The sequence below is a fragment of the Camponotus floridanus genome, unplaced genomic scaffold, assembly GCF_003227725.1.
Source record: "Camponotus floridanus strain SB8 unplaced genomic scaffold, Cflo_v7.5 scaffold44, whole genome shotgun sequence".
In the NCBI taxonomy this organism is placed as follows: domain Eukaryota; kingdom Metazoa; phylum Arthropoda; class Insecta; order Hymenoptera; family Formicidae; genus Camponotus; species Camponotus floridanus.
The window spans coordinates 1,039,125-1,054,579 of NW_020229592.1; the positions used below are offsets into that span (position 1 = coordinate 1,039,125).

The 15,455-nt window shown below is 32.4% G+C and overlaps 1 protein-coding gene across 3 annotated transcripts in view; it reads right to left on the bottom strand.

Moving 5' to 3' along the window:
- Nucleotides 1–15,455, bottom strand: part of LOC105255278 (plexin-A4) — a 402,585-nt gene that overhangs the window by 266,555 nt on the left and 120,575 nt on the right. For all 3 annotated transcript variants that reach the window (XM_025411861.1, XM_025411862.1, XM_025411860.1), the window contains one exon: nt 8,024–9,342. In XM_025411861.1, coding sequence (XP_025267646.1) covers nt 8,024–9,226 — 1,203 coding nt within the window. In that variant the 5' untranslated portion in view covers nt 9,227–9,342. The remainder of the gene's footprint in view (nt 1–8,023; nt 9,343–15,455) is intronic.

Consider the following 15,455-nt stretch of genomic DNA (forward strand, 5'->3'; position numbering starts at 1 on the left):
AATTTTGCAAGTTTAAATAATAAATTATGACTATTCCATTAAACGAATATATAGCACTTACAAAATGCAATATTCAAAATTCCACTTTTCCATTTAATTATTTAATTATTTAATTATTTAATTATTTAACTATTTCTTTATAAAATTAAAAATAATTTTATTTTATATTTTATTTTATAATATTTATATTTTATATTTACATATAAAATTATTAATATATAATATTTATATTTATATTTTATAATTTATTTTATAATAATCAAATATAATATTTATAATAATCAAATATAATTTTATAATAATCAAATATAATATTTATAATAATCAAATATAATTTTATAATAATCAAATATAAACAAAAAATATAAGAGACATACATTGTCAATATTTTTCTCTTTCATTTTCGCTGATTATTATTTTTTTTATTATCGTATTAATTTATTTATTTTTTTACCTATAATACTCTCTTACTATAAGATTCACGAAGACTAAACATCTCTTCAATTAACCAGACGAACATACAGACATCCGGTGAATTGGCGGTTTTCACCGGAATCTTGCGGTAGTTGGTTCGAATGAGAGATAAATGAAGATGAACAGGAAGAGGAGGAGGCTCCGGAAGCCGACCAGGACAGAAGGAAAGAGATGAATACGAAAATAAAAAAGGCGAACGCGTTGTCCCACGGCAGCTCGTGGTCTAGCTCTAGACCAAACAAACAATCTTTATCTCCTTTATGGTCGCCCGCTTATCTCCGTCCAGCGACTGACTCTCAGCCGACAGGTCGCGCAACTTTTTCTCGCCTTCCTACGTAAAGAAATCCTTTGTGTTCCGGCATACGTTCTCACGACCGAGGAAAAGTTGAGGACGCAGGAGAAAGAGAGAGAGCGAGAGAGAGGGGAAGACGAAACATAGAAAATTTGAATAAATTTCGCGCTAGGTCGTGAATATCATTTCGCTAGACTTTGTTTCGCATCTTTAAGCGAGGAGGAACTGAAAACAGTTCTCTAAGTACCGTTTCGATAAACTTTCAAGCCGTGCCGGTGCATCTCAGACGATGATAACCAGGCCAAGCTTCGTTATAACCGCCGTTTAAGGATGTATTGAACGGACCGTCTGTCTCAAAAGTTATTCCAAAGTATCGAAAAATTAAAGTTGGGCAGAATACGAATTCTAATTGATGAAAAATTTTTTTAAAATCATGAAATCATACTTTAAAGTATTCTTTAATATAAATAAGTCTTAATTTCCAAGAAAATGTTGCCACGTTTTATCATCAATATTGCATCAAACCGATAATCACAGTTATTTTTTTATAATAATTTCAAAACGAGCAAGTAAATCGTTTTAAAACTTTGTGGAAACATTTTTACATGTATGAAGAATATAATATTACAAAGTGAAATTTTTATCATTGTTTTTTTATAGTTTGTGAATAATTTATTACCTGTCTCTTGAACATTTACATAAGATTTTATGTTAAAATCGCAAAATTCAAAAATTAATAACTTTTAAAGAAGCAAGTAAAAAAATTTTAAATAATTCATGACGATTTAGAATGTTATTAAGAATGTTAAATTAAAAATTAATGGCGATCTCATTGATTGTAATATATCTCCAATACATCCTTAAAAATCTTTGGCGTGTTTTTTTCCCTCGAGAAAAAGAGAGAAAATATCTTATATCGTTTAGTCGATATCGAAGATAAATGATCGCGCCGATATGGAAGATGAATCGTTTCTTCTGTAAAATAATTGTCCTGAATTTGTTAAAGTAAATCGGAAAAAAAGAATTGAGATAAATGTGTTAAATCGAATACTGCGCGAAATTTTTCACAATATGTTCTCATTTTTTTCTTAATGTAATATTGCGCGATATATCGCGATCAATCTCTTTTAAGGTACTTATTGATTTCGCTTTTTGATTATATATGTCGGAAATTTATTTACAGTTTGGTTCAAAAATGTATTGGTATATGCTTTTCTTGCAATCAATCTGAATACCATGTTAATGTGCGAATGCTAAATTTATATAAATCGACACGTGAAATAGTAAAAGAGTCTTTCTAAAGAGAGATAAAAACGTTGGCGACATACAAATGACGATAGATTGCTCGATTCATTAATAGTATATTTTATAAGACAGAAATTAAATTAAATTAAAATGAAATTAAATTAAAGTCTCTGAAGAATTCAGATGCAAAAAAATGCGATATATAATTTCGAAATTCTCTCTATTTATCAAGAAACTTTCAAGTCGTTGACAAGATAAATAAAATTAACGAAACATATTTATCGCTAAATATAATTTCATTTTATATGATATTACACTGAAAACTTGAATAAATCAATCAAGTTATAAAATTTAACTCATCGCATTTGCAACTAAAACTGTATGTTTAATAAAAGCGTACATAAAAAAATCGTGAATAAATGATTCCAACATAATATACGAAAAATTTATCTTGCATGATTAATTTTATATGTGTATTCATTAATATATTAGCATACATTTGGAATGCAAACGTATCAAATACATTATTTATTTTCACCATATTTCTGTCAGTGAAATCAACTCAATCCAGTTGAATGATAAAGTGTGTCCACCTAATTTAATATCGAATTCATTTCGCTCCTTTTCAAATGATGACTTTGCAATACGGCTACATAGAAAGAAACGTCCTTGGCGATCCTTTATTGAGACAAGCATGATTCGCGAAATTCACTTAAAGCTGTATGTATCCGTGCAAAATCAATTTCATTACAATTTTCATAATAAAAAAAACACATAAAGAATACATACAACAACTAGGGTTTTTCTTTATATGCGAGTTATTTGGTAAATTTAAAATTACAATAAAAATTAGTTGATATAGTCATCTTTGTTTTATAAAGAATTTGAGATTTTAATGAATAAAGTTAAGGAATAAATGTTTATTAAAATGATTCAATTTCAAATTCGAAAAGCGCATTAATTTAGTATCCGTGCAAAATCAATTTCACTAATTCACGGAATTTTCATAATAAAAAGAAAACACACAAAGAATACATGCAACTCAGATTTCTCTTTATATGCGAGTTGTTCGACAAATTTAAAATGACAATAAAAATTAGTCGAGACACCCATTTTTGTTTTATAAAGAATTTGAAATTTTAATAAATAAAGTTAAGAAATAAATGTTTATTAAAATGATTCAATTTCAAATTCGAAAAACGCATTAATTTAGTATCCGTGCAAAATCGAATTCATTAATTCACAGAATTTTCATAATAAAAAAAATACATATAACATATAACTTTAAAACTACAATAAAAATTAGTCGAGATACCCATCTTTGTTTTATAAAGAATTTGAGATTTTAATGAATAAAGTTAAGGAATAAATATTCATTAAAATGATTCAATTTCAAATTCGAAAAGTGCATTAATTTAGTATATATGACGCGAGAACATTTTCAGATATATGGTCCACGTCAGGGAAAGCGATCGGCGAAATCGAAGACTCATCGGCGTTCTCTATAAGTTTCGGTTAACCGCTGACGAATGATCGACAGCGATCGATCGTGAGGAAATAGCCTCGGTGGTTGCGGGCAGAGATGACGGCGGTAAACGCGAAAGGACCGCATGTTCATCGCGTTTCTGTCTGTGACGCGCGGAAAAAGTCGTGGAATGTGATTGCCGTTGATCGTCCGCAATAAAATCGCCTCGCAATAAGATGACCGGTTTGCTATGCTAATAAATTATGGTATCCGTCGCGGGCAAGTCATGCGAAGAAAGACTTCGCCTGACTTCACAGTCTCCTCTCGGAAAATTTAATTGCATTAAATGGGAAAATCGTAAACAGGCGCACAGAAAAAAAATAAGTGTTAAATCAAAACTTATATACTTAAATTAACGCGTTCATTGTTTCAGATATACGCAACAATTTCTAATCTTCTTAGAAGAATTTAATAATTTTAAATTTCAACAATATTATAGTCTTATTTTAATATTATAATTGTTATCTCAAGAATATATAATATGTAATTCTACTTTAAGAAAATTATAATCTTTCATTTAAAAATGTTATTTTCTATCCGACATTGTTTCTTTTCCAGTCAAGAAAATTAAATCTTAAATCGTAAGAATATATTTTTCTCGATTGAACTATACTATAGGGTAACATAACTATAGGGTGTCCTATTCTAAAGGACCCACTCAAATATCTCAGAAACACTGCGTTAAATCGAAAAATGTTTCAAACAAAAGTTGTGTGGCTTCAAGGAGGCCATAAGATGGTGGCAAAAATTTGACCTTGGATAGTCATTTGAAGGTCACATAAAGATCACCTTCAATTTCTTAAATGGAACCTACTTTTCATTGCATATTCTTATAGCTTATCTCGAGAGCTTTCCAAAACACTGTAATAAAGTATTTTTTCATCAAGTACTTTTCGAGTTATGAGGCTTGAAATCACTTCTTAATTTTACATAAACCGTAAAATATCTTGTAAAATATTCATTTTTCGATTATTTTCCCTTAATACTTTTATGTACAAAATAATTAGAGGAATCAATTGGTATAAAGAAAACACATAATTGTTTCGAAGAAAAAATATGTAATTTGCAATTAACAATTCCATATTTTTTCTTAAAAACAACTGTATGTTTTCTTTACACCAATTGATTCCTCTCATTATTTTGTATATAAAAGTATTAAGGTAAGATAATCGAAAAATGAATATTTTACTAGATATTTTATAATTTGTAAAATTAAGAAATGATTTCAAGTCTTATAACTCAAAAAGTACTTAACGAAAAGGTACTTAATTATAGTATTTTGGAAAGCTCTCGAGATAAGCTACAAAAATATGTAATGAGAAAATGTAGGTTCCATTTAAGAAATTGAAGGTGACTTTCATGTGACCTTCAAATAACTCTTCAAAGTCAAACCAATGGTACCATCTTATGTCCCCCTTGAAACCATACAACTTTTGTCTGAAACATTTTTGTTTGCTGGGCTTAGTTTTTGAGATATTTTACTGTCCAAGTTAAAATGGGACATCTTGTATAAAATGGCTTCATTCAAATAAGCAATTATTCAAGCAATTATATTTTTCTTTAATTAACGCAATATAATCTCATTTTAAGATTTCCATTGTTAAGACTAAATATATTTTCGAAACAAGAATGTCCTTTTTTTCTGTGCGAATAAGTATTCGAGCCGGAAAATAATAATGATTTTGCGAATCAGGAACCGAGCCAATTCACGATATGCCCAGCGAGCACTTAATTCGTTCCGTACTTTCACTATATTGCCGTTAAATATATATCTTTCATCCAGTTATACAGATGATAATATATGTATATAAATTGCAATATGACGATAATTACGCAATTAAGTAAACAAAACAATATTCTGCTGCGCATATATATTTCCGAAATCATGTAAATAATAATTTAAATGCAATATTACTCGCGAAATTTGCGAAATTATTGCACGCCGGGCAAAAATAATAACATTTTCGCACGCAAATAATAATATTTGTCATCGAGCTAATACACATAAGAAAATTCCTCGCGCTATTCAATAATGCATGTCTTTGAAATCGCGATAAATCCCCGTCGGAAAAACTTATTTGTTCACGTCCAAACTTTACTTTGCGTAATATAATACGTGCTTGGCGATTTTTCGATACTAGAACGAAGCAACCCTCGGTTCGATGTTCAATCTCGACGGATGCAGCCGAGGAAGATTGCTCTCTCTCTCTCTCTCTCTCTCGCGCGCGCGCGCGCGCACGAGTCTGGCATTCGCACGCACGAATGACGCGTGAAAGGAACATATGGCGTTTTATACGAGGCCAGGCCTCCTGCATCTTGCCTTCTTTTAAGGCTTTTCGACGCCACCTGTTACGTAAATGCGAGAGGAAGAGGACCCCCCGAGCCTTTTCGCGAGAGACGCGGTCGATTGATTCGCATTGTAATCAACGATTCACGTTCCTCTTCCCACCTGACGACCACCATTCAGCCGCTCGACAACGGAGAGTACCACCGTGCGTATGATTATAATAATTCTAGCTAGCGATGGCATTGATACCCTTGGTGACGCTGAGCTATCGAGTACGTGGTACCTTCCGCGAGCTATTGTTGGCCGGCAACAGCCTCGCAGTGAGATATCAATTCATTTAAACGAGCTATCAATTCACCACGTGCGTCGTAAGAACGAGAAATAACGAGAGATTTCAACGAGGTAGCGAATAAGATATTTATGGCTATAAACTTCTTTAGATGTAAGATAAATCAATTCGCTTCGTTTTATTATACCCAACATTTTTCACGACGAAGGCTGCAATTTACTTTATATTATCTCTTAATAAATTAAAGTTTAAAGCTGTTTAAACCGTGCCTCACTCACCAGAAAATAATTTTCGCCATCTCGTGTAATTATATATTTCTAATCGTGATATATGTACACTGAGGGAAAAATTGTTTTGAATCAAATAAATTTGTTTTCTTGAAACTTTTGCTCTAAATGGAAGGAATTGTTTATTTCATTTAAGCGAAAGCATTTAATTTTCATTAAATATGCATGTTATATTAAGTATATTATTTTCATTTATATATTTCTTATATTTAAATATTATTTTCGTAAAATATATACTATAATTTATTAAATTAAATATATTATTTTTTAAAATTAAAAAATTTAAAATTTTTGGGAATAAAAAATGCATTTTAATAAATATTTTGTAAAATAAAAATATTTAATTAAAAATTATATTTTTTTAAGTATATATATATTTTTAAACATATGTAAATAAATACTTAACTTAAGCAAACAGACGTTTTAAATACAAGTAAATAAGTGATTAGTACCCACCGAATAAAAATAGCTTTCTTGAGTTAACTCAAATTTTTTTATTTCAAGATAATTTTTCCCTCAGTGTAGGTAAGATAAATCTCTGTTGAAAATTTTATAACAATTGCAAATATTAATTCCAAAATTGATACATGTATTTCTGATTATTTTGTTAAATAATAAATTATTAAATTATAAAATTATTAAAATTATTAAATTATTAAATTATAATAAATTTTATTTCACTGTATCAATCTCGAAATATTTCTCCATTTATTATATTCTTTTTCAAATCAACCGACCAAAACTTCTTTAGATATAAGATAAATCAATTCGCTTCGTTTTATTATACCCAACATATTTTACGATAAAAGCTGCAATTTACTTTATATTATCTCTTAATAAATTAAAGTTTAAAGCTGTTTAAACCGTGCCTCACTCACCAGATAAATAATTTTCGCCATCTCGTGTAATTATATATTTCTAATCGTGATATATGTAGAGGTAAAATAATGATAAATGTCTCTTGAAAATTTTATAATAATTGCAAATATTAATTCCAAAATTGATACATGCATTTCTTATTATTTTGTTAAATCATAAATTATCAAATTATAAAATTATTGAAATTATTAAATTATTAAGTTATAATAAATTTTATTTCACTGTATCAATCTCGAATTTCTCCATCTATTATATTCCTTTTAATCAACCGACCAAAACTTCTTTAGATATAAGATAAATCAATTCTCTTCGTTTTATTATACCCCCCACATTTTTCACAATAAAAGCTGCAATTTACTTTATATTATCTCTTAATAAATTAAAGTTTGAAGCTGTTTAAACCGTGCCTTACTCACCAGATAAATAATTTTCGCCATCTCGAGTAATTATACAGGGTGCCCCAAAATGGGACACTCTGTATATTTCTAATTATGATGTAAGTAGATAAAATAATGATAAATCTCTCTTTAAAATTTTATAATAACTGCAAATATTAATTCAAAAATTGATACATGTATTTCTTATTATTCTGTTAAATAATAAATTATAATAAATTTTATTTCACTGCATGAATCTCGAAATATTTCTCCATTTATTAAATTCTTTCGACTCGACCGACCAAAGGATACCTCAAATAACATGTGAAGCAAGGCAGGGTTAAATGAAGCTGTTGAAAATGACTCACCGTTGATATGCATTTGTGGCTCGGCGAGATAAATTCCAGGCCCCGCTGCCCCTCGCCGCTGAAGCACTTCTGTATGTTGCTCATGAACTTGCGGCGGATCGCTTTGAGGGAGTAAACACATAAAGCCGAATGCGGACGCGGCACGTCGCTGTTGGGCCCGTCGCTCTCGGCGAACACGGCGAACAGCACGTCGTCCTGGGCGGTGATGCCGAGATCGCCGGCGAGCACCGAGCCGGCCTTGCCAACGTAGGCGGCCTGCACCAGGTTGTAGATGCGCTCGTCGCTGGTGCAATTAATCGGTATTTCCGTATACGAGTAATAGTGCTCGTCGTCTTGGCACACGCGCACCAGCTTCGACAGGTAGATCGGCGTCTCCGTATTCTTCATCTGCGTGGTGAGGAAGTAACTGAAGCCGCCGCTGCTGAAGCCGTAGATGTAGTTGATCGGGTAACGCTCGCGTGACAAGGAATTGACGTACATCCGCGTGCCGGTCGTGACCGCGGCCTCGGCAATGTTCAGCATCTTGTCCTTGTCGAGGGAGCGCGAGCTCACAGCCGGCACTTCCGAGCGATAGGGCGAATTCCCTGTGAAGGTCACGCCGACGTACATGACCTGGGAGACGGGAGGATTCGGCGGGCCGGGTGCGATGAACGCGACCGTCGAGGCGGTGGCATTGTTCGCCACCACCGCCTCCTTGACCTCCTGCACCACATCCGATATGTTGTGCAAATTGCGCACCGTGCACATGCCCTGAAAGAGACTGCCGCAGGAGATGAGCCGCGTGGTGGTGTAATCGATCACCAGGGCCTTGTTCACGTTGTCGACCGGGCGTTTTTGCGCCTCGCGGGGACAATCCAGCATCGAGCACGCCGTGGAATCGCCCTTCGGCCCGGTGACCTCTTTGACGACCAGCACCAGGTCCGGCGACAGCTGATAGAGACGATTGACCGCGCCCACGTACACCCGCCCGGTGTTCTTGTCCACTACCAGATGGTTCATGCGTTCCACCTCCGAATCGTGGAACTTCTGCACGATATCGGCCGGCAATGAGCGCGCTGTCGGCAACCGCGATGATAGCGACAATGTCAGGATTAGGATCATAAGCGGCAGCGGCAGACGACAGCCTCGTCGACGCGACCGCGGTATCGTCGACCGCATCGCCTTCATCGTCCCCGTCATCGCTGCTGGGAAGACTGACAACATGTCTATTCTACTTCCACGCTATGGACTCCGTCGTGTCTTCTTCTTCCTTCTCCTCCTCCTCCGCTCTGCCCGGCGATCCTGGCGGAGGCGGCCTCTTTCTCGAGCCTCGCCCAGGCCTGCGACAAAGAGATACATGTCGATTATTATATGAAGTGCTTGAGGAATTTAACGAAGAAATATAATAGGCAATTTTACATTTTTAATCATATTAATAATAGAAAATTATGTAATAATTATATAACAATTATGTAACAATTATACAGGGTGTATCTGAAATGATGCACTAAACTTTACACGGTAAAAAACATTTTGTACTTTACACGGTAAAAAACATTTTATATTTCTGTTAAAATTTTCTCGTGTCAAAATTTTTGTGTTAAATTTTTTTAACATAAGAGTGTGTTAATGTAATATATTATCATTGCGTTATTTTGACATTTCTGCGTTGAGTTAATATTCATCATTTCTAAGAGTTAAAACAACACAATTAATGTGTAAATGCACGAATTTTTGATGAAATATGTTATATGTTAAAATGAACAGATAAGTTGTGTTATTTTTCTCTCTATAACAGATGTTAAATCGACATATCTCTTCTGTTATTTATCATAAAAATGTAAGAATAACATTTTCTTCTAATTAAATTTAACATTATAAATATGTTAATTTAACATAAACTTTATTTCCAGATAAAGTTTAAGTGTTACACTTTCGTGTTAATTTTTAAACATATTACTTGTGTTATTTATTTACATACTTGTCTTCTGTTAAATTAACATTAAAATTAGAGTGAATAAATTGGAACATGTGAAATATGTTAAATTTTACAAAACTTTTTACTGTGTAGGAGCGTATTCTAGAGGCAAAATCTCTCAAAATAAGACATTTTTCTTATAAACATGCACTGAGAAAAAAATCTGGTTGCATTAATTAGAATTCTGGTAGATTCAACCAATATGTCTGTTGAAAAATGGACAAACCAGAATTCTTGTAGGAATTACCAGATGAATCTGATTAATTTCTTCCTGTTAAATTTACCAAATTTTCTGGTTAATAATACTAAACCCGCCAGCACCAAGTCGTCTAAAATTTTTTCCATCTAATCTCAAAAGTCTGTTTAATATTTTGAACAAGATTCTAACAAGATTATTGGATAAATTCAATCCAGATTATTGAATAAATTATTTTAAATTCAGTTTGTTAGAAATTAAACTGATAAACAGTGATGCAAGAAGAGGATGCAGCTCAAACACACAATCAGAGAGCTAGGGTCCCCTTTCTGGCACTACTGCTCGTAAGAAAAAAAAATATACTTTGGATTTAATGTTAATACTAGTTCTCTCTCTCTCTTTATATACATTTTATGGCAAATATTGAATACGAGTTAAGTTAAGAGTGTCAAGCAAAGAAATTAATGTAACAAGAAATTTTATAAATCTAAGCAGAAAATACTAATCAAATCCTTATAGTAAAATCTATTAAATTCTATTTATAAAGAAATTAGTAAAATCTATTAAATTCTAGTTATAAAGAAATCGAGTCTAATCATGATAACTAGAAATTCTTGTTTGATTTAACCAAAATGCTTTCAATCATATACGTCTTGTTGGTATAATCAAACAATCAAAACCTTTTTTTTCTGAAATACAGCCAATTTTTAATTTTTTCCCTAAACCTTAGGAGCCTCTAGCTCGGGGGAGGGTTCATTCGCGGACCCATGTTCATAGGAAAAAAAGTCTTATTTTGACCTCTAGAATACGCTCCTAAAGTTTAGTGCATCATTTCAGATACACCCTGTATAATAATTATATAACAATTATATAACAATTATATAATATAAAATAAATTTGTAATTATATTAACAATATAAAATTATATATATTAACGCACGAATAGTAAAGATACTTGAAGATCAAGTGTGTAATACAAACATAGGAAAAAATCAATTAAAAGAATGAAAATTCCATTTTTATGTGGCGACAAAGTTCTCTCTCTTCTCGATTATAATAAGACTTGTTAAGTTCATGGAGTGGAGGAAGTTAATTACACCGATATGTAATTAATTGCGAATAGATTTTTAGAAATATCATGCATATGTACGAAATAACATTCACTACACACAAGCAACTATTATCTCCTCGAACTCAAGGTGAGAGCACCTCTTGCACGCGATACAATCTACTTTCGATCAAAGGGAAAGGTGCAATTAGTGCAACGGAACAATTATTGCCAACGGTCTACGAGATAGGGATCAAGCCTAATAATAAAGAGGATAACAAACAATGCGCGGTGAAAAGCTAATATTAAATAAAAAATTCTTATAAAAACTTTAGAATAGGCAAAAAATAAATAATGAGATATATATTTATATATATAAATATATATGAATAATAATAATAATTATAATAATAATAATAATTTATATATATATAAATAATAATAATTACATATCCCGGATTCAGCAACAAAGGTATGTCGTCGAGAAGAAAGGCATTTAAAATGAAACGTTACTTCTCGTTAATGGAACGTAAATATTTTTTATGCGATCGAAAGTGCTCCTCACCGATCGTTTGGCAGTTCACGTACTTGAGAGATTCGACGAACGAGACTACGTAGCAGGATGAAAGTAATGAGGCTACGGCGGCAGCGAGACGGGGGGGGGGCAGGGAAGGGAGGAGGGGAACGTGCGATTTATCGAGCGAGGAAAACCAGGTGCCTTTGAAACGTGGCCCCCCCGACGCATCTCTCGGCCCCCCCCTCTTAAGAAAATGAAACGGCCGACTTCGAGCAGCCGTTGGGAAAAGCCAAGGGAGAGGAAGGCGGAGTAAAGGGCGAACGAAGGGAGGAAAAAAAGAGACGGCACAATCTCTTTCTCTCTCTCTCTCTCCCTCTCTCTCTCGCTCTCGTCTCTTATCGCGACGCGAAGGGTAACGGCTGATCGAGAACAAAACTTTTCTTATTTCCCGAAGACCCGTTTCTCCCCCTTCTCCCCTACCCTCCTCTCCATCTGAATTACACCCCACCGATTTTATTCGATGTCAATCTCGGTTTATAGCGTTTTGCAGATTAAAAACATCCGCGTGCGAAAATCCTCCGTACTTTGCACAATCTCAAGATATAATTCCGAACGATCGCGGAAAGTTTCAATATATTTAAAAAAAAGAAGGATTATATATTCATATAAATTTATAGGATTAGATAGAAAAAATTGTAATTGTTAAATTAATAATAATTAAAATTAATAACAATTAAAATTAAATTTTAAAAAGCAGGATTATATATTCATATAAATTTATAATGAGATTAGATAGAAAAAATTGTTAAGGATGTATTGGAGATATATTACAATCAATGAGATCGCCGTGAATTTTTAATTTAACATTCTTAATAACATTATAAATCGTCATGAATTATTTCAAATTTTTTTACTTGTTCCCTTAAAAGTTATTAATTTTTGAATTTTGCGATTTTAACATAGGATCTTATGTAAACGTTCAAGAGGCAGGTAATAAATTATTCACAAACTATAAAAAGCAATGATAAAAATTTCATTTTTTAATATTATATTCTTAATACATGTAAAACTGTTCCTACAAAGTTTTAAAACGATTTACTTGCTCGTTTTGAAATTATTATTAAAAAATAACTGATTATCGGTTTGATGCAATATTGATGATAAAATATTGATGATTGATGTGGCAACATTTTCTTGGAAATTAAGACCTGTTTATATTAAAGAATCCTTTGAAGTATGATTTCGTGATTTTTAAAAAAATTTTGATCAATTAGAATTCGTATTCTGCTCAACTTTAATTTTTTGGTACTTTGGATTAACTTTTGAGACAGACGGTCCGTCCAATACATCCTTAAATTAATAAAAATTAAAATTAATAACAATTAAAATTAATAAAAAAATTAAAATTAATAAAAATTAAAACGAATAAAAAAAGACTAATAGAAACAGAATTAATACAAATAATAAATTAATATAAAAATAAATGATTTTTTTTGGAGGAAACAATACATACAATATGTGCTTTGCGCATTCCATTCGAATGGAACGACGACTGCTATCGATTTGTTTATTAACTGCGACGTAGTTTCGAAGTATGTCTCATAGACTATAGACTTGGAATCGTCAATACGCGTCATTCATTAAATGACGAATCGGAGAGTCCAATATCGCACAACAGTATACATTTGTTCCACGGAAAAAAAAAGAGATAACAAAGTTCGCGTGATTGTATGAGCCATTCGCGGTGAATAAGCGGTATAAATAATGTGCGATTGCAGGTACAAAGAAAGTAGATCAGGTGACACGTGCACCGATAAATATTGAATCAAACCGTGAAGCATGCAGTTTCCGTGCAGGGGGGAAATTTCTACGATGCAAGAATTCGCCGAGATAAAATTGCTTAAGAAACGGCGCAAGCAGCGAGCGAGTGTCTCTAATTCCTTAATATTTTATTGAAAATAACGAACACGATGTCGCATCTCTGTGGCCCAGAGAGGCGGATAGACGAGCACGCTAACTATCGTACACGCTAAACTCCGGTAACTCCCCGTATCTGATGAACAGAACGCGCGTACCTTTCTTCGCGAATTCCCATTGTGTTAAGGAGGAGCGACACGCACCTTGATGTCGGTTAAAACGGTAATTAACGAGTGTCTTAATTGCTCTCGGCAGTTTGTACCGCGATCTCACCGAAGCGATACACGACGGAGACACCTCTCGTTTCCGACGACGAACTACGTTAGTCGAGAAAGTCAAACATGCGTGAAACTACGAGCTAATTAGCGTGCTGACTCGAGGCGATGCGAAATTCATGGCTACAGAGGAGGAGAGGAGGAAGGGCGGGGGGGGAAGGGAAGATACTTCAAAGTATCAAAATTGTCATGGTATCGACAATCTTGTTCTGCAACATTGATATGTTATAATGTATAATGAGTACAAGTCGCAAAGAGATTTAATGGAACGTTAAAAAATTATAAACCATAATTAGTACACTGAGAAAAATCGTTTCATTATATCAACAAGACGTATATGATTGAAGACATTTTAGTTAAATCAAACAAGAATTTCTAGTTATCATGATAAGACTCGATTTTTTATAGCTAGAACGTTTAATAGATTTTACTATAAGGATTTGGTTAGTATTTTCTGGTTGGATCTATCATATTTCTTGTTACATTTCCTGTTAATTTCTTTGCTTGACACTCTTAACTTAACTCGTATTCAATATTTGCCATAAAATGTATATAAAGAACTAGTATTAACAATAAATCCAAAGTATATTTTTTTTCTCTTACGAGCAGTAGTGCCAGAAAGAGGACGCTAGCTCTCTGATTGTGTGTGTTTGAGCTGCATCCTCTTCTTGCATCACTGTTTATCAGTTTTAATTTCTAACAAACTGAATTTAAAATAATTTATTCAATAATCTGGATTGAATTTATCCAATAATCTTGTTGGAATTTAGAATATTAAACAGACTTTTGAGATTAGATGGAAAAAATTTTAGATGACTTGGTGCTGGCGAGTTTAGTATTATTAACCAGAAAATTTGGTAAATTTAACAGGAAGAAATTAATCAGATTCATCTGGTAATTCCTACAAGAATTCTGGTTCGTCCATTTTCTAACAGACATACTGGTTGAATCTACCAGAAATCTAATTAATGCAACCAGATCTTTTCTCAGTGTATATATGTGTGAAATATAATTTATTAAAATTAAAATTACTGTATGTGTTCTTCGCATGTCATTAATAATAAAAAAATAAATATTAACTTATAATATATATTAACTATAAATATTAACCAGGAAATTTGGTAAATTTAACAGGAAGAAATTAATCAGATTCATCTGGTAATTCCTACAAGAATTCTGGTTCGTCCATTTTCCAACAGACATACTGGTTGAATCTACCAGAAATCTAATTAATGCAACCAGATTTTTTTCTCAGTGTATATATGTGTAAAATGTAATTTATTAAAATTAAAATTACCGTATGTGTTCTTCGCATGTCATTAATAATAAAAAAATAAATATTGATGCAAAAATAAGTTATGAAATTTAAATGATGTCAAATAATGAGAATATTTGCATATATTAAAATAACTTGATATCATATATTATATATAACATATATTATGCATAAAATTTTAGAATTATATTAATAATGAAAAATATCCGATAATTTCGTGATATAAAATTTCGCAAAATGCCAAAT